Genomic DNA, 23559 nt, shown 5'->3' on the forward strand with positions numbered 1-23559 from the left:
TGGGTGGGCAGTAAAGACTGTCAGCATGACATGGACTGACGGAACCCCACAAGCCTCTGAGGTACTATTATCACCAGCCCCATCTTACAGAGGAACGCATTGAGACAAAGAGGTTAGAAGGCCCAGGACCTCTCAAGGTACAGAGCCGGAACTGAAGCATTTGCAGTTGGCTCCAGAGGGCATACAGCATAAAATACCATTTTCATCATACAGCTCCGAAGGGCTTTTCAATGACTATATTAACCTGTCAAGTATTTATTTATCTTCATTTTCTTTAATATATACAAACAGCAATGTTTGAACATTAAAAAGGTAAACTCTAAATTAGGTTCTATTATATAAATTTGTTGTATTATATAAATTGTTGAAAATTCCTTAACTGATAATTAACTCATTAAAAATGTACTATTTTTAATATGTACTAAGAACAAATAATGTTTAATTACACTACTAAGTGAAAAAAGCTAGGATTCGATATTATGTACAGCATATTCCTACAGTCTTCCTTCACGCTGGGGATTGAATCCAGGACTTGGTGTATGCTAGGAAATATTTGTTCTACACAGAACTACATCCATGGGGCCCACTTCCTTAATTAAATAATTTTAAAGTACAAAAATGTTGAAGAGTATATGGAAGGAAAGCTCCCAAAGTACTATAGTATTTAAATTTTTAACATAAACATACTGCTTTTGTCAGTGAAGTTATATTTAAGGAAATCTCACAACTAACCTCAATTTTCTTTCCCACATCTTCAGTTTTTGCAACAAATTTAAATGACAATTTTCTCGTTTTCCCAGGAACTAAGCACATCTTTCCTTGAGTCAGATTTTCTAAGACTTCGCTTGCTTTGGATGCTTCTTCTAATACACAGAACTGGTTGTAACCCTTAAAGAGAGGTGAGCAGAGTTACCATTGACAAGCATCAAACATGTGATCTTTTTGTTAACACTGAACACCGAGTGATCCAAATCACACTCACCTGGTCTATCCCTGGTCTCACCCTCACCTGGTCTCACCTCCTCACCTCATCTGGTCTATCCCCGGTCTCACCTTCTCACCCTCACCCTGGTCTATCCCCGGTCTCACCTCCTCACCTCATCTGTTCTATCCCGGGCCTCACCTTCTCACCCTCACCTGGTCTATTACGGTTCTTGTCTTGACTCACCAATAACCACACAACATGTCCTCCTAGTCCCGCACACCATTTTCTCAGACGTGTTCTCCAGTCCCATCTTACTATACTTAACTGGACCTCTTTTTTCTCTGTCACGCCTACCGTAACTATGCTTCCAGTCAAGGTGATACCATTCAGCTTCGTAGCCTATCTGTGAGTCAGTTCTGCCCCGTCCCTAAAATTCTTACATTTAATGGAGTTGATACACAATATCTCTTTAGGTTCACAATGAGAAGAATATTCATAACTCCCACTAAATGTGTGGTTAAAGACTTAGCATACTTTCTAGGTGACCAGAAGATGATTACCTATTAAGTAGGCACATAAATGAAAGAGAACAGACTCCAGCACTTGACTTTACTATATTGCACTTTAAAATGCTCATATGCATACAGTATGAAAACGTTGCTTATGAGTACACAGGAAATACTAGACTGTTTGAGAGGTCAGCAGAGAGGGCCATGGCAGGGCAGGACTGCAAGGGCACATGTCCACTGTGCACTTCATGTCTATCTACTCCATCTGATTACCGCAAAACCACACCTACATTAGTTCCAAAAACAATAACTAAGCTGGGCATGGTGGTGCACACCTTTAATCCCAGCACTAGAGAGGCAGAGACAGGCGGATCTCTGTCAGTTTGAGGCCAGCCTGGTCTACAGAGTGAGTTCCAAGACAGCCAGGGCTATGTAGACAGACCCTGTCTCAAAAAAAAAAAAAAAACACAAAAAAAACACAAAAAAACAAATTTGATTGGAGGCCATTTCAAGTTATATAGTGAGTTTGAAGCCAGCTTGAGTGTGAGACCCTGCATCAAACAATAAATAAATACATAAAACAAAAACTAATAATGGTTAAAAAAAAAAAAAGCCAATGATTTTGAAAATTAGAATATCTTCACACTGAATATATCTTATTTGAAATTCAAGTTACACATTTATAAAAATTAAGAATAGTATTCTTGGCTTTCTTAAACCTGAAGTGGAAATAAAAATAAAGAGTAGGAAAAGCATATCTAAATTGAAAGACATTTGAAAATGTAAGTACATTTATTTTTAAATAAGCCCGGCAAAAAGTCACTTGATAATTTTAAAATCAGTAAGATCAGCCGGGTGGTAGTGGTGCACGCCTTTAATCCCAGCACTCGGGAGGCAGAGCCAGACAGATCTCTGTGAGTTCGAGGCCAGCCTGGGCTACAGAGAGAGAGATCCAGGACAGGCTCCAAAGCTACACAGAGAAACCCTGTCTCAAAAAACCAAAAGAAAAAAAAGAAAAATCAGTAAGCTCTACAATTGACTAAACTCATGAGAAGTGCTACAGTAGGACATAGCATAGACACAGACATGTACACACAGTGGAAACACACGCAGTGATACCTTACCTGATTATTAAAGCTGACACAGAGCTTGGAAAACCTAATGGGGTGTGGACAGTCAGCCTTCAGATAAACATCAAACTGAACAGGAACATCCACATGAAAACTGGGAGCATGAAACTTGGCTTTGCACTGTACTAGAAATCAAACAAGAAGGGCGGAGTCAAACAGGGCCAGGCACTCACGTATACACTGTCCTAGGAGTTAGGTTTACAGAAACAGCTCATCTGCATTCTTTTTTAAATTAATTTATTTTTATTTTATGTGCATTGGTGTTTTGCCATGGGTGTCAGGTCCCCTGGAACTGGAATTACAGACAGTTATGAGCTGCCATGTGGGTGCTGGGAATCAAACCTGGGTCCTCTGGAAGAGCAGTCAGTGCTCTTAACCACTGAGCCATCCCTCCAGCCCCTCAGCTGCATTCTTACTGCCTTCTTGCTTACAGTGTCCTCACAGACGGCAACTGCTCAGCAAATACAAACACAACTCCCTCTGATTAATAAACAAAGGTCTAACAAAAATTTTACAACTCTTGTTGTTGTTTGTTTGTTTGTTTTGAGTTCTCTTTGTAGGCCTGGCTGTCCTGGAACTCACTCTGTAGACCAGGCTGGCCTCGAACTCAGAGATCTATCGCCCCTGCTTCTTGAGCACTAGGATTAAAAGCATACGCCACCACTGCTCAACTTCATAAACATTTTTAATTTTAAATTAATTTTAAATGTTGGTGCCAAAACTTAAAAGGAAAAGGAGCCACTTTGAATTAGCTGATTTCAAAACACCTGCCTAGACAATAAAGCACACTTTGGGTTGTGAGCCTAGCCTTTAACGGCTGAGCCATCTCTCCAGCTCAATAAAGCATAAAACTTTTAAATAAATATCTTTTCAAGAATACTTCATATAATACGTGATATACTAATAAGCAAAGTATATTTTAATAAACAAATAAAAGTATTTGAACAGGGGAAATTTTCAGACTGTAAAACCCCTCCTGGCAGTACAAAAAAGTTTTTTAATTCTCTTTTTCTAAGTGGGTCACCACAACAATCGCATACAACATCAACTCATTCTATTATAGCATTATTTAATATGTAAACCAGTGGTTCTCAGATATTTACATTATGATTCATAACAGTAGCAAAATTACAGCTATGAAGTAGTAACAAAATAACTTTATGGCTGGGGTCACCATAACATGAGGAATTGTATTAAGGAGCCACAGCATTAGGAAGGTTGAGAAACACTGATGTAAACGATTTTGTTATACATAAAATATAGCATAGTTTTTAAAAAAGAAAATAGGACAACACTAAAAAAAGTTCCTTCTTGTAGTGTTTAAAGTAACAATAAATGAGACAAAGGCTTTCATCACTCACATATTTGTTCAATAAATACTTGTTGAGCTTAAAACAAAGTATCTGATAGCCTGTTATGACACTGAAGAGGAAAATAAGAAGTCATGATTATCCACAGGACGGCTGTACTCTGACTCCCTTTCATATTTATACTCTGCATCTATTCACTTCAGACACAGGCTTTCTCTGAGCATTGTGGCTGTTAACTACCCACCAAATGGCACGAAGTCCTGTACGCCTATTGTGAAAACATTGCTTCCAGCCAGAGAGACCCGGTCAGCCCACAGCTTCTGAGCAGTCTTCACGGCTAAGACATCACAGTCAGGTTCAGGGTCTGGGCTTTCATTCTGCAACGACAGTTCCAAATTTGCACAACTAGCTGGGAAAATACACACAGACGCAGATCTGTGTACACTTTTACCAAGTGTACACACACTACACTTCGTACAAAGAATTAACAACCCACCATTAAGACGTTCATGAGGTTCTTTTCTATCCGAGACTTGTGGTCATCTTTCAGAGTTGAAGCTGAGGCAGGAAGAGAACACAGACATAGTCATAAGAAGACAGGTCAGTCCATCACCGTACCTGTGCGGTTCCAGGCAGCTACGACCTGCCCAAGGGTGCTGGGAACTGAGCCCCTGCAGCCCTGCTAACATCTGTTCTTCACACGTGTGCCTCCTTTGAGACAGAGGTGCTCACTGGTCTGGAGGTCACCAATATAACTGACTGGCCAGTCAGCGAGCCCTAGGGGTCTTCCTGTGCCCACGGTCGCAGCAGTGGGCTCAGACGCACAGGCCACCATGCCTGGCATACACATGGGTACTGGGGGTTGAAATCAGGCAACCACTTTACCAAGTGAGGTATCATCCCAGACCCTTACGATATTTTTGAGTAAATACTTCTAAGATGACTAAGTATAGTGAATTTTACATAATAAAAGTACCTTTTCTGTTTTTGTTTTCGTTTTTGTTTTGAGACAGAGTCTCTATATAACACTAGTTGTCCCCAAATTCACTCTGTAGACCAGGTTGGCCCTGAACTCAGAGATCTACCTGCCTCTGCCTCCTGGGAATAAAGGTATGCACCACCATGCCCAGCACAAAAGTATATCTAAATATCTGACAATGAACTACTATTCCAACTTTAAAAATATTAATGACACAAACAATTGCGTGGGTTGGACTTTACAGAAGAAACGTCGTTACCTCTTCCGAGGAGTTCTAGCGAATAAGTAATGTAGTCCTTTAGCTGGGCCATGAGGTAGGAACACTTGAGCGCTGTTGTCAATATAGACGTGAGCAGAGTCCACCACCCTTCACTGCGGTAGTCACACATGACATAATCCAGCAGCCTAAGACAGGGAGAGAGAAGGACAGCCTCTCCAGAAGGTGGAAAGGGCCGCGGAGAAACCCCATGAGCTTGTCTCACTGTGCACATACAAAAAGTCTGACTGCGATGCTTTCACAGCCATTGTTCACATTTGGGCAAACCTGAGGTTACCTAAAAACTTAAAGGATTATGCCAGCAGAGGGCACTAGAAAAAATATCACATAATTGGCATTTAATAAAAATAGACAGGGCAATAACAAATCCTTCAATATAAACGTCTATTCCAATTTCATCTTAAGGCAATCAGAGTACTTGTGAAAATACACAGCAAATATGACTCACTTCAAAGCTTTGGTATAATCCTTTGCATAATAATACTCCTCTCCCATTTGAACCACTGCAAAGGAAAAGAAGGCTTAAACAACTTAATATTACACCAAGGAGCACAAACTACAGTGTGGTGGGGTACATACTGAGGTGGCTTTTCATTCGGGGACACTTGTACTTCTTGAACTGTGCGACAGCATTGCTCAGAAGAGTGATGATTATTTCCTGTTAGGAAAGAAAAGGTATGAGCCATTGGAATAAAAACCGCCTCCTATTTTACTACAGCAGTGCCCAAGTAGTTTATATTGGGGTGGACAAGTAACTCACAGAGTGGACAACACTTCTTTCCTTCAGCTGAATGGCAAGAATGCCCACTTTCTCTTTTTCAGGATCAGAAAGATCAAAGCCTATGAATGACAAGAAGCAACCCATCTTAGCTCATTAACAGAACTCCTCACACGACTCCTTCAAGCCTTCACTTGACTCCAGAGTGCACTGAAGACTGAACATTCTGGAATCTTCACAACTCGGACAGAGCTTTATTCCCACGCAGCTCTCGGCAGTTTCTGTTCTGCAGAGAACGTTCCTGCCCCCGACGTTCTCTTCCCACCTGCCCCCAGTGCTAGCCTCTCAGCTGCCCCAGATGCTGCTCTAGTCCAATGTGCATGGAATGCACAAAGACGAACACAAACTCTTCAAAGGCACTACATGGTAATGCCATTTTAAATGGTGAAATAAATCCCCAAAGTTAAAATCCTTAAACACTCAGATGTTTTCATCACATCAACACCTTTAACTCTAAGTTATTCTACTATATAATGGAAGAACACATTCTAAAAACTGCAAGCACAGGTCTTCAAACAAAAAACAGACTAGGAATGGTTCCCTCAGTCATCAGAGAGTCTAAAAGCTATGTCTGTCTTCTTGAGGCTGAGAGGAAAAGGAAGGAAAATTACTTACTTAGGATTCCTTGTCTCCAGGGCCTCTGTCCATAAAAGTCAAGAACACCTGTTTGTGTTTCTAAGGGATCAGGACTGGGGTACATCACAGAAGCCTGAAATCAAAAGAACAAATCTAAGGAAGAGTTTATGACATCCACCCCAAATCTTTGATTGAATAAAGAAATATCCATAAATATAAGCATCAAACATTTGTTTAAACGGCACCATTATAAATATTTTAACATGCTTTACTAACATTTAGAAATCCTATAAACCTGAAGTGGGTGTGGTGGCGCATGCCTTTGATCCCAGCACTTGGGAGGCACAGGCAGGTGGATCTCTGTGAGTTCGAGGCCAGCCTGGTCTACAAAGCAAGTTCCAGGACAGCCAGGACTGTTACACAGAGAAACCCTGTCACAGAAGGAGGAAAAAAAAGGAATTCCTATTTTACATTGCAAACAATAAGCCTATGAGAACTTCCTAACTAAAGACTGGTATTGACTCTTAGGATCTGTCATCCTATTTCTGAAAACGAAATTTGTGTCAAGAGATTATGATTAGCTTTAAAGCTCCTCAATGTACTTTTTAGCAGAAGAATTACTTTATGTTCTATTAAATCATATTTGTTAATGCCCCATTCCACATATTCTTTACAAAACCTAGTTTTACTCATCTATTAAAATACTATATTTAAATTACAATAAGCCAAACCTTAAAAATTTAATACATGTAAAACCTAAATATAATACACTGCTCAAATACGTTTAAAGATAGAATACCTGGGCTAAAACTGAAAAGTCGTAACTAAAAAGATACTCAAAGACAAAGGGAAAAGTCAATACCAGGAGCCCTAGTTTCTCTCAAGGAAAGGTTAATCGGTGTACTGAGTGCGAGGTGATGCAGGCCAGGACTTACGTCATGGTCACAGAGGGCTCTGACATGCTGTTTCCGCTCCTGGGCATAGTAAGCTGCCTGCTGATAGTAGAAACCAGGGTTCTGTGTTTGAATAGCTGTCAACCCCAACTTAATGGCTTCATCAAATAAATCTCCAAAGGCCTGGAATCTTAAAGAAAGCAAGCCAAGGAATTAAAAGAATGGATAGTAAAGGGGAGGAAAAAGGAGTATATCTCCAATAAGTATGCATTCCGGAAACCATAAGCTTGACATACCATATAATAAAATAAGACTATTAAATAACAGCTAATTTATTTGTAAATAATAACATACAGTAGTGATAAGTTACAAACAAGCTTTTTAATGAAGTCATCTGTGGTAACTCAAGTCCATGACTACACCATTATATTAGATCTTAACATACTCCTCACTCTTCAACTATATCCAAGTTTCTGGAACTCACTTTATTTCGGCAATTTTTACATAACACTGTCCTGGTGGGTCTTTTTGTTGTTGTTAATTTAACACAGGCTAGAGTTATCTGAGAGGGGAACCCCAGCTGAGAAAACGCTCCTCTCAGATCGCCTGTAGGGAAGTCTGTAGGGCATTTTCTTGATTAATGACTGATGTGAAAGGGCTTACCCCCTGTGGGCGGGGCCACCCCTGAGCAGGTGGTCCTGACTGTAGAATACATAGGCTGAGCAAGTCATGAGGAGTCAGCCGGAAGCAGAGCTCCTCCACGGTTGCCGCTTCAGCTCTTGCCTTGAGTTCCTGCCTTGAGTTCCTGCCCTGGCTTCCCTCAGGAATGAACTGCTACTTGGAAGTGTAAAATAAGCGTCACTGAGGGGAACTCTGAGGAAACACTTCCTAGGGTCACCTCACAGAAGCTGTGGTCCAAAGGAGGCCGAGGCCACAACCTGAGCTGGCAGCCAAACTTGGCAAAGTTGTAAGAGTTTACCAGGTGGTACTGGGTTTTGAGGTGTGAAAGAGTCATGGAGAGAGATGGAGGCTTGCACTGTGACAGGACAGAAGAGGATAACGGCGAAGGTGTAGCCCAGCGGCAGCAGAGACCTCGGTATTGTAGACATGTCAGGACCACGAGAACAGCAGCCACTGTGGAGTGGAGCGGCCTGAGCCTACGAGACGAGCCGTGTGTGTGCTGCGGTGGGCAGGCAGAAGTGACACGTGTGTCCAGGCCCTATGGATCCCGCAGGGTCGGGAGTGGGTCCCTGACATAGAGCACTGGACTCCTTCACTGTCAGACTTAGGTTTTGCTTGACTTGACTGTTTCTGTTCTGACTCCTCCTTCTTGGGATGAGACAGTATTTTAACTGGTTTTTACTTTGTAGAACCCACAGTTATAAGACACTGGCTATTTTAGAGAGACTTTGGGTGTTTTAAAGGGATGTTGGATATTTTAAAGGGACTGGCTGTTTAAAGTGAATTTTTAAAGGCTGTGGAACTTTTAAAGGTATTTGTGTTTTATACTGTGGTATTAATATAAAGAAGAAACAAAGGCTAGGTTTAATAGTAATATATTGGTGTGTCAGGTTGACAAGGAGTCATTTGTCTTGACTTTTTTTTTTAATTAACTTGACATAATTTAGAGTTATCTGGGAAGAAGGACCTCAATTGAGAAAATACTTCCAACAGATTGCCTGTAGAGAAGACTGTAGGGCATTTTCTTGATTAATGACTGATGTGGGAGGCCCCATCCTCGGTAGATGGTGCCATCCCTGAGCAGGTGGTCCTGAATGTATAATAAATAGACAGAGTAAGCTATGAGGAGCGGCCAGCACGCACTGCTCCTCCCTGGCCCCTGTTTCAGCTCCTGCCCTGACTTCTCTCAGTGACTCCTGTGACCTGGAGGGGTCAGATGAAACAAAGCCTTTCTTCCCCAAGTTGCTTTGGTCATGTGTTTTATCACAGCAATGGGAACCCTAAGACAGACACTAAGCTCCATGAAACAAGAATTTTGTTTTGTGCTTTCCTATATTTTCAGGACGCAAACACGAAGTGAAAACCTAATGAATACATGCTGAATGTAAAAAATGGTAACATAAGTTACCTGACTTCCATTAAAAAATCATACCAATCAATATATACTATGCCTGGATACATACTTAGGGTATATACTAAAACCCCATTTAAAAAGCAAAAGATCCGCTTAATGCTGTTTAGAACCAAAGCCCTTGCTAATGCAATCTCTTCAAATCTGACATTCTATTTTAAAGTATTAAGGAAACGAACTTAAACGTACTGTTTAGACATCCACGCAGCATGCTCAAATGACAGCTCTGCACTTCCAATTTTTTTCTTACACAAGTCAATGTGTTTCCGAAACTGAGCGATTGCATCCAGTGGGGTGTTGTGCTGAAAACACAACCTACAGATCTGAAGGAAAAGGAAAAAGCAATCCCCAAATAAGGGAGAAGAAGTCCAAAGACACATTCACCCACATTCAAAATATGTGAACTTGAAGAGGAACTTTAAAAGTTAAAAATTCCCAGCTCTAGAGTTCTCTGTAATATGATTCTCCTCCTAAGATTGCTTTGAGAGATGAAATAAAATAACTCAGTACACTGAATTTGTCCTATGCCCTAGAAAAGCTTTTCAAAATATAGAATTTTTAAAAATTATAACAAAGAATGTAACAATGGGCTATAATATTTCCAATGAGAATTTACAGAGAGACTAACTTTGAGTATTAGAATTGTCAGAAAATTAAACATTTCTGCTGCATAATCAAGTTTAGTTGCCTACACATCAAGGTTACAGAAAATTTCAATTTTTTTTTCCTGGAACACTTGATATACATTGTTTCCAAATGGTACAATCTACATGACCTGAGGGTAAACAGAAACCCAACAGCAATAAAGCCTAAATTCATTTCCATATGCTTATGACAACTTTCAATGTTATTTTTTAGGTACAAAGAAATATATAAAAAAAAAAATCTGTGTGTGTGTGTCTGTGTGTTTTGCATGTGTATGTGTGCATGCACATGTGTGTTGGGGGGTGTGCATGTATACCTGAGTGCATACGCTAGAAGATGGCTTTATAGTATCTTGCTCTATTGCTCTCCATTTTACTTAGGAGACCCAGCCTCCCCCAAACCTAAAGCTCACAGTCACAGCCAGCCAGTGAGCCTCCAGGATCTGCCTATCTGTGCCCCACACACCCCACCCCTAGCCAGTGCTGGAGGTACAGGTATATGTCCCACACCCAGCTTTTATGGGTTCTGGGATCCAAAGTAAAATCCATTGCTTGTGCAGCAAGGACTTCAGCCAGCTCCCCAGCCCAAAAAGTTTATAATCCATCTGTGTCCTTCAGTCATTTAATTTTTCTTTTCAGAGGCAATCAGTGTTTAGCATATGGCCAGGATAGTCTACAGACAGGTAAGTGTGCGTATATCCACATTTATATACTGAGAACCATATGGTATCAGATTTACTATGCCAAGTTACACCTTACTGTCTTCATCTAATACCTTAATATGCTAGCTGGTGGTTTTTTTTTTTGTTTTTTTTTTTTTGGTTTTTCGAGACAGGGTTTCTCTGTGTAGCTTTGCGCCTTTCCTGGAACTCACTTGGTAGTCCAGGCTGGCCTCAAACTCACAGAGATCCACCTGGCTCTGCCTCCTGAGTGCTGGGATTAAAGGCGTGCACCACCACCGCCCGGCGCTAGCTGGTTTTTATTAGCTTGACACAGACATATCTGTGAAGAGGGGATCTTAATGGAGGAAATGCCTCCATCAGATCCCCAGTAGGCAAGTCTGTAGGGCATTTGCTTGATTAATGATGGATAGTAGGAGGACACAGTCTACTGTGGGTGGTACCACCTCTGGGCTGCTGGTCCTCAGTGCTGTAAGAAAGCAGGCTGAGCAAGCCATGAAGAGCAAGCCAGTAAGCAGCACTCCTCCATGGCCTCTGCATCAGTTCCTGCATCCAAGTTCCTACTTTGGCTTACTTCAGTGGATTGTGACGTGAGATATTTAGGCCAAATCAACCCTCTCCTCCCCAAATTGCTTTTAGTTAAGAAACCAGACTAAGACACATAGCTACCACTTCATCTTAATTGATGGAGCTGCCACATTCATAATTGTATAGTTATTAATGTCCCATTAAAATTTATATAAACAATCACCTATTGTTAGCTTATTTCCAATATTTTCCTATTAGAAAATACAGTAAGTATCCATAGATTTTGAGTTACAGATATTACCATTAATTGGCAAAGAATTTCCTGAAAAGGATTGCCAGGTAGGGGAATATCCCTTTTTAGATTTGTGTTCACTACAAACTTTCTCTACTACTCATCGCCCACCTGTCAGACATTGTTAAAAGAGGAATGGGAAAACAGTAACTGTCTTGCTTGTCTGCTGGGAAGCAGGGGACGGGTCAGGACACAGGATGGAACGGGGACAGGACAGGAATGCGACAAACAGGATTAGTTCTACAATATACAATCTTAAAATGTTCAAACAACAGTTATGCTTTCTCTAAAGTGAACTGAGACAGTAGAGGGAGTGGACATTGAGGTCCAGCTACTCAGCAGGCTAAGGCAAGGATCACTTGAGCCCCAGAGTTCAAGAGCAGCTTATGCAACAGTGAGTGAGACCAGGTCTCAAAAACCAAAAATAAACCCACGAAACTGAATAGATGTGTCTTTTCTATGGCTGACTCACTAAGTCAAGAAATGCTTACATAATTCCAACATCTCTTAAATTTCAACAACAGGCAGCTTTCTTCTCCCTACTCCTTTTTCTTACACACAAACAGTAAAAGACTCACTAACTCGTTATCTATAAACTCAAAACACAGCTATCACTATGAGGACTCTGAGAGCCAAAGCCATTCTTGAGTAAAAGGACATCAAAAAGAGGAACATAATCCATCAAACACCACCTTTTCAGATCAAGAAACTGATTTTGGTTTTTGCATCTTAAAAAGGTAATATTTAAAGGTAAATCTCCTTTATTTCAAAGTAGAACTATACCTTGTAGTTTATAAATCCTGCCATTGTCTTAATTTCCAGAATATTAGTTTCATGGGCTCTCAATTCATGTACAAGGTTATAGGCAGTCCTATAATTCCTAAGTAAACATAAGGAGAATGGTTAATTATGATATAAATTAGTGTTTAAGATTCCTAAGAACAATATTATTATAACAGACACTACTTATACATTTCTTACCACTCAATAGCTCAATAACAGCATATATATAACATATATATATAAATCGCTAATATTCTAAGAAATTATTGATTACTAGTCAATGACGTCACAACAAAAAGACCCACCCATGTGCACTGTTCTTTCTATCATTAACTAGTCAGTCAATAACAAGTAGAAATGAGTTAAAAACTGAGGGTAAATTGGATGTTATCTAAAATTACACTAAAAAACAACCCTTTGATTCCAGTACTTGGGAGGCAAAGGCAGGAGAATCTCTGTGAGTTCAAGGCCAACCTGGTCAACACGGTGGGTTCCAAAACAGCCAGGACTACATAGAGAGATCTTGTCTCATGAATAGATAGATAGATAGATAGATAGATAGATAGATAGATAAATGAAAGCATTGTTAATAAATATACATGTGTGTATTTGTGTATATTTGAGACAGTCTCATTAGATAGCCCAGGCTGGCCTAGAATTTGTTATTCAGCCGAGGCTGGACTTGAACTTATAGTCTTCCTGCTTTGGTTTCCCAAGACCTAAGGAGATGCCACCATGTCCAGATAAGTTTTTTTTTGCTTTTTAAGTACCACCGTAAGTTTCTCCAAGGGAAGTAATTTTAGCAACAATGGTTTAAAGACAGAACAAGTCACAGGCATTTTAAGGGCAAGTACACAGAAAAGGGCTAAGTAAACAGTATTAATCTTGAATAGAGGCTGCAGAGGAGAGAAATATCTTTAGTGGATCCAGTACAGGAGAACAGGGAAAGAAACCAGCCCTAAGATGGGAGGCAGTGAGAAAAAGTGGCTTGTCCCTAGGCAAAGGGGATCCTCACCCTCTCCAGCAAACGGTTTCCTCTACAGCATTAGTTTTTATAGCAGTTCTAAAACTGAAGGTCGTAACTGATGTCGCCCATCCACAAACAAAAATAAACTACATTAAAGCCAGCTATTATTTTGATCTACAGCTATTTTCTCCTCAAGTATAGGGTAAATAACTGATTCCTTTTTAAATCCCTTCCCACACTGCCACCGGATATCCAGAACTCTGAGCTAACGCAGAGAGAGATCACGTTTTAGTAAACTGCGGTTGGTAAAAACAACAGAATAAAATGTCTGAGCATGTCAACACACCTGCAACTGACCTTCAGGGTCCACCAGGGCCTTTCAACGGAAACTGATGTGATAAACTAGTAATGATGAGACTTGATTTGAACTGAATACATGAATAATGGTTATTATACTTGGAAATAAGTGTCAAGAATTTCACTGAATACACAGATAGAAAAAGAAAACTAGAAATATGAAGACAATTGTTTCCTTTAGATCATGAAATTTAGTTAAATTAGACCAGGAAGTTTATGAAAACTTATTTTTAGCATTAAGATAGAAAAAAACTACTTATTAAATATCTGAATATAACATGAATACCTTAAAATCAAGGAGACTGAGATTCATAGATGGCAATTAGTATGGTATTATTAACATCAAGGTAATAAAGATGTAGTTTGAAAACAGAAACTTACTTGAGAGCATTTTGTGTATCTTGTTTCAACTCACTGAAAAAAGCTATTTTGAACTGGTGTCTAACAAACAAAAGCTGAGAAGAAAGATTAAAGAATGGTTAGATGCACACTTTAATGTGAAAAATGATATTTATTAGGATGCATTAAGGTATGAGGAAAATTATTCAAAATTAAATACACTATGATTCCAACAAGGACACAGCTAAAAAGGCTCCCAAGAGCTCTTCTTACGAGTAAAAGGGTTTGAAACTAACTTTAAGGGCAAAAGAATCTAATTTGAAAACAAATCCATTTTTAAGAGCTAAAGAAAGGGCTGGAAAGATGGCTCAGTGGTTAAGGGGACTGACTGCCCTTCCAAAGGACCCAGGTTCAAATCTCAGCACCCACATGACAGCTAACAACTGTCTGTAACTCAAAGATCTTACCTGCAGGCAAAACACCAATGCACATAAAATAAAAAAGTAAATAAAATAAAATAAGAGCTAAAAAAACTTTTGAAGTACTAAAACAATTTAAAATATCAGTACTGCAGAAATAAGAATCATCTAAAAATAACTATAACGAACAATCTGTTTTTGAATGCTTCTCATTAGTTTTTTTAAATGTACCTGGTGTGTTGTTTTATTCAGAAATTCTTTATGAGATTTCACCCTTCTGATCTCATTGTAGTAATAGGTCTGGGCATGCTCATAAAACGCATTTTCTAACCTGTTAATAAACAACAAACGTATACACATATATACATATATAGTTACTCAAAACCAACTCTTCTTAAGAATGGTATTTGTTGAGACCTGACAGTAAATTTGTGACCAACACTGCCTGTTCTACTTGATGATCAAGACGAAAAATGAAGCACTTTTTCTAGAAAAAAAAAAGTCTAGAATTAATATCTCCCCTAATTGAAAATCATGTAAAACACGGGATACAACAGATAAAAAACCTTGTACTTTATAAAAACTAGGTGATCTTTAAGAATACTTTCATCCCTACTATAATTTTATAAAACATCTGAAAAAAGATTTAAAATTGAATCATGTTTCACTATTTTTTGTTCTACTAATATTTAGTTTAAAGGAATAAGAAAACTTACAGGGAGATTAGAAACAGTTGGCCAACGAGATGGAAATAACACTGATATTATTAAAGTCTGCTTCACTGTACAACTCTGAGATTCATGAGCCCCAAAGAAGAGGGCTCAGCAGAGACCAGGAAGCAGTTCACACTCTTCCGGAGAAAGGGCATGTCTGTCAGAGTAAGTGTTCGGGGCAGGACAGAAGTGAATTCACGGGCAAATAACTGGGGACTTCAAGGTTCTCCTCAGGATAAACACAAGTTTAACCTATATTCAAAAGATTTTTACTGCCAGACAGTGATGGCACATGCCTTTAATCTCACCACTCAAGAAGCAGAGGCAGGTGAATCTCTGTGAGTTCGAGGCCAGCCTGGTCTATAGAGTGAGTTCCAGGACAGGCTCCAAAACTACACAGAGAAACCTTCTGTCTCGGAAAAAAAAAAAAAAAAACCAAAACAAAACAAAAGATTTTTTACCACATCTGAGGAAAACAGGATAAGTCAAAAGTTTTAAATCAAATGTTTTATTTATGTCTTTAGAGACAAAGTCTTACTGTGTAGTCTTGCAAGCTTTAAACTCACTACTGTAGCCCAGACTGGCCCCAGACTGGCAACCCTCCTGTCCCTGATTCCTTCATGATTGGGAAAATGGGTTTTCTAGGTTAGGATATTTTATTTTCAAAACTATAGTTTTAAAAAATGTTAAAATATGAAAATAAAGTTAGGTTCTAATCTTGAAACAATAATGTTATTAATCTAAACTTGTCCTTAAAATTTTACAAGAAAGAGCAATAAGGGACTGATTATAAAATACCTAACTACAGTGAGGTTATTCTCAAAGATGAGAAGATAACCTTCCCAAAGAAATTAGTTCCAACTATATCAAAGATAAGCATGTTTCAGTTTCCAAATAGGCTGTGTACTCAGATAAAACATGTGTTAATCAAATAGAACAGACCCGAGAACATATCGGCCTGGTTAAATCCTTTAAACTTAGACTTTGGGCTGGCGAAAGGGCTCAGCAGGTAAAGGTGCTTGCTGCCAAGCCTAACAACCTGAGTTCAATCCCAGGGACCCAGATAGTGGAAGGAAAGAACTGACTCCTGTAAGTTGTCCTCTGACCTCTGCGACATGTGCATGCCTCTCTTCCCCGAGTGATTCATAAAGAAATGTAATTTTAAAGCAAAAAACCTAGTTACATGAATTAAACCCTTCCCTGCTTTTAAGGAAACCAGGTTAGATAGTTGGAGAAAGTAATATGATCCTCACTGTCTGTCTGTCTGTTTGTTTGTTTGTTTGTTTGTCTGTTTTGGAGACAGGGTCTGACTTTGTAGCCCCAGGTAGACTGGGACTTGCTAATGCAGACCAGGCTTTTCATTTAGTGATTCACTTGGTGAACTTCACAGTCCACGGTGTTTTTATGAAAATTTTGTTGTTGCTTGTAAAGAAAAGGCTCTAAGCTACCAACTTTGCATTCCTAGGGACCAAGAACACTCTGATTTACCTTATAATGTAGCCCACGAGGTGGTCAGTGTGGGGCAGCACAAACAGAGACTTGCCTGAGAGTTCACACACGTTGCACAAAGCTGCAGCCCGCTCGGAAGCAATGACATCTTCTCCTGTTGGCAAGCCCAGCAGAAACAAAGCCAAGGTGTTAGTTTTCTGTAGTAAAAGTGACCCCAGTTTGTAACCAGGAATAGAGTGCCAAGCCCCTGTCACCAGGTCAGTACGACTCCTGCTCTCCCCGAGGACTTAGGGCTCCCAGAAGTTACTATGTTCATTCATATTTTCTCCTAAGAACGGCAGACAGGACAACTAATGTCCCAAGCTGTTTCAAAAGAAAAATAAAAACGGGGGCAGCCATGCAGAAAGGAAGTTTCTAAAACCTCAGAATGCTATGGGCTTCAACATGGCAACAAAAATTATTCTAGCTTATGAAAATCTGGGAAAGCAAAGGAAAGAATCATTTAAATGAATCATTTCTCTGGACAATATTACAAATCCTGTTTCTTTATGTAAGAGTAATTTTAAATAGCATCAGACAAGGATCACACTTTTTAAGCAACTGAATTAACCGTTTTGTCAACTGATACATGCATACGTGAGAGGCTCAGCAGAAATGAAACAGCAGGACTTAGCATTTGTAAACTTCCTTTGTTCTTACTACTATGACAAGAATTAGTTTGTGTATTACTGATATCTTTAACATTGATTTATTTTGTGTGTGTATGTGTGTATACATATGTATGGATGTCTGCACCTGAGCCACAGTACCCCTGTAGAGGTCAGAGGTCAACTTTCAGGAACTGATTCTCCCCTTCTACCAAGTGGGATCTGGAAATTGATTGGACTCAGGTGGTCAGCAAGTGCCTTTACTTGCTGAGCCATCTTTCTGGCCTTTTATTAGTGCTTTTTAAAAGTCAGCATACTGTCAGCCCCCAAAATGAACATGTAAAACATTTAAATATTAAAAAAAAAATCTACCTCCTGGTATTAGCAATTGGGGCATAAAGCAATTAATGAACCTTCCAATACCTGGAGGTAGAGGTGTTTTCTTCTGAATCAGGACAACAGCCACTTTTGTGTTTCTCCCCTGCAAACTCTGCCTGCAATGGAAAAATAACAATTATCAAAGGAATTAACCTGTTTTAGTGTAACTATGTCAGGCTTCACATAAAACACGGGCTTCATAATCCAACTGAAGATATATTTCAACTAAAAACATCAAGATCAGAGTAAATCTTTTCCTGCAAATGACCGTATCTGCCATGATGACTTCCATTTTCAAAGTGTAATCTTACATCAAGCTTATCGTCTTACTAAAATCTGCTTTAAAAGTGAAACTTAAGGGCCAGTGAGATGAGCTGAGTTGACTCCCCAACCCCATAGCGAAAGGAGAGACCCAACTCCCCCAAGATGTCCTCTGACCACACATGACTTGCCTCCCAAATAAAATAAATAAATGTAAAGATGATTTGAATGTGAAATTTCAACATACACTTCTATATAAAATTACAGTCAATGTACTTCTTCATGGTGATACATTAGTCATCTAGATAACTGCCTTAGAACTACATGGTGATAAAGCATTATGGGGACCAGTGAGACACTCAGAGCGTCTATGTCCGCTATGGAAGCCTGGCAACCTGAGTTAGAGCCCAAAAACACGTGTAAAAGTTGAAGGAAGAAACCAACTCTCCAAGGCTGTCCTCTGACCTCACACGTGTTGTGGCACACATGAACAAAAACACAGATCATGCACACAGATATGCACATGCACACACACACACTAATAATAATAACTAGTTTGTAAGCGTCTTATGAGAGTGCTAGAGAGATGGCTCTTAGCAATTAAGAGCTCTTGATGCTCTCCCAGAGGACCTGAGTTCAGTTCCCAGCAACCACTGTGGGGTGGCTCACAACTGCATGCAACTCCTGTTCCAGGGGATGTGATGCCTTATTCTGGTCTTTGCAAGCACCAGCATGTGTACATGGACGTTCGTGCATACATACATACACACACACACACACACACACACACACAAAATAATAAATTATAAATTATATCTCTTTTTTAAGAAGTTCTTTGAAAAAAGTATCTTATGGGGTCTGATAATATTGTTATCTCCCAAAGAGATCAAAGTATAGACAAAAAATTGGAACGCCAGGCCAACTTGCCTTCTAAATTTCCTCAGATCCCTGGCACTGTATAGTTACTACTTACATTACCTCTTAGAAACAGAATGAGGTTAACAGTCTCCAAAGCAACCACTGCAGTTTAAACAGTACTCAGTTAACCTTCAAGTGTTTGCACACAGAGCTGAGGCTTACCTGGCACACACAGGCCGTGGGCTCAGTCCCTGATATCACAAACAAATAAGTCAGTGAGCAACAGACGTTTGCAAGTACCACAGAGGCCCACCAGCGTCGTACCTGACGATTTCCACCCTGGTGGCGCACTCAGACTGCTTTTCTTTCCACTGAGGCTCATCCCAGTCCAGTTCATAGAACACAACCACCAGGGCCGGCACCAGGGTCAGGTGCTTATTCATCCAGCCACTCTTCAAGATCCCTTTAGGAATGTACCATTCATAGGACGTTCTCTGCCAACAGGGACGAAACTGGAGTTACTTAGTAAGAAAGGCACAGAAACCACCACCAGAGGGCCGGGCACTTCATACGCGTTTGCTTCATTTGCTTCATTAGATACGAACACCGCCCGTTTCTAAGATGAGGATGTTCTGGCCATCAGAAATTAGTAATAGCTCTAAGTGTTTGGGGGTTCAAGTAGACTCTCAACCGCACAACACTACCCTTCCCACGTGAGGAAGAATGGCCCAAGCACAGGAGTCCTAATAATGCCCAGGGTCTGAGTTACGTGTAAAGAAGTAGTCAGCCCTTTCCAGTCTACCTCTATTCCCCACTCCTGTCTCTGTTCCTGTAAAATACAACCATCAAAAGTCTACTACAGCTCCATCCATTTACAGACACACTGCCATGATATCATGGCACCCTTCCTGTGGATGAAATCAAAACGGTTGAGAAACTTGTGAAACTGAATCTAACTCAAAAGTCATGGATTCTATAATGAAACTGCAGATGATGAATGGGTAATGTGAGATCTTGCTTTTAAGGAGACTTTGTTAAAATTATGGAGATGTGGGGGTTATTTTAATGAAAAGAAAAGGGAGGCAGATGGAAAGGATATTTTCTGCAAAGCCAAGGACTCCCCGAGTTCAATCCCTAGGACCTATATGCTGGAAGAAGAGAACTGAGACCTCAAGTTGTCACCGGCCCTACACTTACACACTTACACACACACACACACACACACACACACAAAAAAAAAAACCCAAGTAAAAAATTTTAAAGAAAAAAAATGTAGGCTCACAGTAGAGGAAGTATTAGTCAATCCTCTTGAGGTTAAAAATAAATGTTATTAAACATATGCATATATTCCATAGTACATGAAAACACCTGTTCTTCTTTAGGTCCAACAGTAACCTTTGGTTGCCCTGATAAACTCAGGAGTTTATACACACACACACACACACACACACACACACACACACACACCAACAGTAACCTTTGGTTGCCCTGATAAACTCAGGAGTTTATACACACACACACACACACACACACACACACACACACACACACACCAACAGTAACCTTTGGTTGCCCTGATAAACTCAGGAGATCACTCACACACACACACACACACAAACACACACACCAACAGGGTTGGGAGTGGGTTAGGAAAAGGACAGAGAATGAATGGATGCACGCATCCTAACGTCATTACCTTGGATCTACATTTTGGATATTCATGGTCACCTGGGAGCACCTTGAAAGAAATTGGTACCCGATCGGCTCTCCGATTGGCACAGAAAGCATCCCAGACTGCTCGATGGACAGCATTATAAACTACATCAAGGCCAGTAAGTGTAACAAAAGCCATAGGCCGACAACATAGTTCCACTGGGAAGTCCCACTGTGTGGGGCTCATGGTTAAGACGTCACAGAAAAATCTGAAATACAAATGTCAGGATATTTACAATTAATTTAAAAAAAACAACATCAATACTAACATATAAACATTAGAAAAAGACACAAGGCTCTGCATGTACACAGTCAAGCAAACAGAAGAGAGTAAAACTTTAATTCCTAAATTGAATTTATTAAAATTACTAATTGCATTGCATTTTTTTCTCTTAAATTTCACAAAAAAAGTTGTAGTCAATTTTTAGACAAATTTTCTATTTTCAGTAATCTTTCAGACTGTATAAAGTTGGGATGAACAGGTTAAGTGAGGAAATGAAAATAGGTCTAGCCTGGCATGGTGGACATGCTGCAATCCCAGCCCTCACGAGGCTGCAGCAGGAGGGTAAAGCGTTCAACACAGCCTGGTGTAAAATAGTAAGACTCTGTCTAAAAAGTGTTTTGTTTTTAATTCAAGCTATGTGCCCTGTATCAACCATAATCAATAAAATTAAAACATAGTTATTGACTTATATATATAAAAAAATCCAACTTCCTCTGATTTCTCTGGAATTGCAAATATCCTCAACGTTTAGAAGATAATTCAAATAATGTGTGCATTTAATAATTCAAATAATGTGTGCATTATCTAATAGCTGTGTTCTCAATTTTCATAATATAAGATGATTTAATAGGTAAAGGAAGATCTCGAAGAGAAACACTAATAATGTAGGAAACACCTACAGAACATGCTTCTGTTGTGTCCTTTAGCTAAGTCTATAACAGATGCTGATATGTACTGATGTTAGAAAATGATTATATATCTAGGGGAGTCAAGGCTACACAGGGACCCTGTCTCAAAAAACCAAAAACAACAACGAAGAAGAAGAAGAAGAAGAAGAAGAAGAAGAAGAAGAAGAAGAAGAAGAAGAAGAAGAAGAAAAGACAATTATATAAACATGTCCTTATTCCAAATTAAGTTATCACTGTATTTTTAAAATAATTCCTTATTTCCAAAAGGATATATCATATGCTTCTTAAAGAAGTGATTATCATCATCGAATTATACAAAACACAGTGTAATCTCTGGGGAAACTGAAGTATAAAATGCCACTTGATCCCTAAAATATGGACTATTTCTAACTGAAAAGTTATCTTTACTAAAGTGCTATCACATGCCTAAGTGCTAAAGGAACAATGGGTATTGAAAAATTATTTGGAAAGCTTGCCAGAAATTATGTATATTTACAACATAAGCTTGCAGAATTGCTTTAAAAGACTTATGGGAAGGATTGTGCTATGAGGACAAAGAAATACACTGCTTCTAGAGAATTTAGGATGAAGAATGAAATAGCTGAGAAATGGTCAAAATATAATACGGCTACCGTGTTTGCTTAATACCAGTCTAGGCAAGAGTGCGAAAGACCCATTTCCCTTAATAACTCCAGAGTCTCAAAAGAAATAGCTGTAGTCCCTGAATATGGCGTGGACATAAGGGGAAGTAGAAAGGACTCACAAAAGTTTTAAATTAGTACTGCCTGAGAGGATTATAGTACGAGTCACATAAATAATGTTAAAAGTTCCTGCAGTTATATTAGAAGGTAAAAAGCTTAGAAAGCAAACTCCTGTAAATCCAGCACTCAAGAGGCAGGGGCAGGGAGATTGCTTCAAATTCCATAGTAGCCTAGTCTACAGGGCTGTTCCAGGCCAGCCTGAGCTATGGAGATCTCAACATCCCTCCTCTCCTAAAAAACAGGAAGAGAAAGATACACAATTTCAGTTAACACTCTAACTCAAAAAAATTCTCCAAACATCACTATAAGTTATCGATGAACTTTTCAGAACTTTTCTGTATACTGTCTTCAGACTCGGGGTTGTATCTTATGCTCACAGCGCATCTCGGTGCAGACTGGCCGATTTCAAGTGGTCTATAGCCACCGTGGCTAATGTCCACAACTGACACAGTAACTCTCAATCACCAGCCAATCTGTTCCAACAGGATCATGAAAACTACACCAGCAATCCCTGCCACATTCTACCTTACAAGCTTTGGCACTTGCAATGGTCCTGCTTATGCCGTGGATTTCAAAGGGATGGCACAGGACAGGTGCCGACTGAATAGGTTTCAATGACACACGGGAAAGGAACTGTTTCCTGATCTCCTGGAAAATAAATGGAGAAACCTGGCCAGCTATTGACAGGGAGGAGACATGCAGCAGTACAAAAGTAAGTCCTCAGCACCAGGTCACCTGGTTAGTGCAACGGAAGTAATGGGACAGCTAGCGTAGAAGAGAAACAAGCTAACCCAACCAAAGTGGCTTACTAAAGATGGTTGTCAATAAACAGGTGGATCAGGGAGCAAGACATCGGCTAGTAAGCAAAGATTCGGAGACGTCCAACTGCAAAAAAGATCAAACAAAGAACCATGGCTTGGTGCATAATCTACACTGTAGAGGAAGAGAAGCGAGCGACACAACCTGACAAAAGACACCGTCCCCGGGGTCGCAGCATTCGGCTCTGTCAGCTACAACAGGGAAAGGAGAATAGCCTCACAGTCCTAGAAGCTGACTCAATCTTCCTCTATCAGAAATAGCCTCTCTATCTAGAAATAAATGCGTTCTTCTTCGCAGCTGAAAGAGAAATGCCAAGACTGCATCCGTGGATGCCACGGGAAAACGCAGGCCCCCAAGGCCGCCCGGTTGGCCTGGAGCCCGGAAGGTCTCTGGGCCCAACTCACCCAGGCCGCACGCCCTGGGCCCGCTGCAGCTGCGGCGAGTCGCCGCCAGCCCCGAGAGGACCAGGAGAGCCAGGCAGGGGCGTCACGGAACGCGGCCCCCGAGTTCCGACAGCCGGAGCCCCAGCGCCGGCGGCAGAAGGCGAGACTTCCTTTTCCCCGCCTCCGC

General features: G+C 40.1%; 1 protein-coding gene across 2 annotated transcripts in view; it reads right to left on the reverse strand.

Annotated features, from left to right (window-relative positions):
* The window catches only part of Trappc11 (trafficking protein particle complex subunit 11), a 44426-nt gene extending 20901 nt beyond the window's left edge, over window positions 1-23525 (reverse strand). For both annotated transcript variants that reach the window (XM_059244294.1, XM_059244293.1), the window contains exons 1-19: window positions 23394-23525; window positions 20481-20706; window positions 19109-19278; window positions 17711-17781; window positions 16680-16794; window positions 14710-14809; window positions 14102-14175; window positions 12397-12493; window positions 9659-9792; window positions 7420-7567; window positions 6524-6617; window positions 5891-5970; window positions 5710-5788; window positions 5579-5633; window positions 5113-5258; window positions 4371-4432; window positions 4119-4251; window positions 2559-2689; window positions 733-888 (exon numbers count right to left, since the gene is read on the reverse strand). In XM_059244294.1, coding sequence (XP_059100277.1) covers window positions 733-888; window positions 2559-2689; window positions 4119-4251; window positions 4371-4432; window positions 5113-5258; window positions 5579-5633; window positions 5710-5788; window positions 5891-5970; window positions 6524-6617; window positions 7420-7567; window positions 9659-9792; window positions 12397-12493; window positions 14102-14175; window positions 14710-14809; window positions 16680-16794; window positions 17711-17781; window positions 19109-19278; window positions 20481-20684 — 2049 coding nt within the window. In that variant the 5' untranslated portion in view covers window positions 20685-20706; window positions 23394-23525. The remainder of the gene's footprint in view (window positions 1-732; window positions 889-2558; window positions 2690-4118; window positions 4252-4370; window positions 4433-5112; window positions 5259-5578; window positions 5634-5709; window positions 5789-5890; window positions 5971-6523; window positions 6618-7419; window positions 7568-9658; window positions 9793-12396; window positions 12494-14101; window positions 14176-14709; window positions 14810-16679; window positions 16795-17710; window positions 17782-19108; window positions 19279-20480; window positions 20707-23393) is intronic.
* Between the last annotated feature and the right edge of the window lie 34 nt (window positions 23526-23559).

This window comes from Peromyscus eremicus, chromosome 17 (genome assembly GCF_949786415.1).
Source record: "Peromyscus eremicus chromosome 17, PerEre_H2_v1, whole genome shotgun sequence".
Classification (NCBI taxonomy): domain Eukaryota; kingdom Metazoa; phylum Chordata; class Mammalia; order Rodentia; family Cricetidae; genus Peromyscus; species Peromyscus eremicus.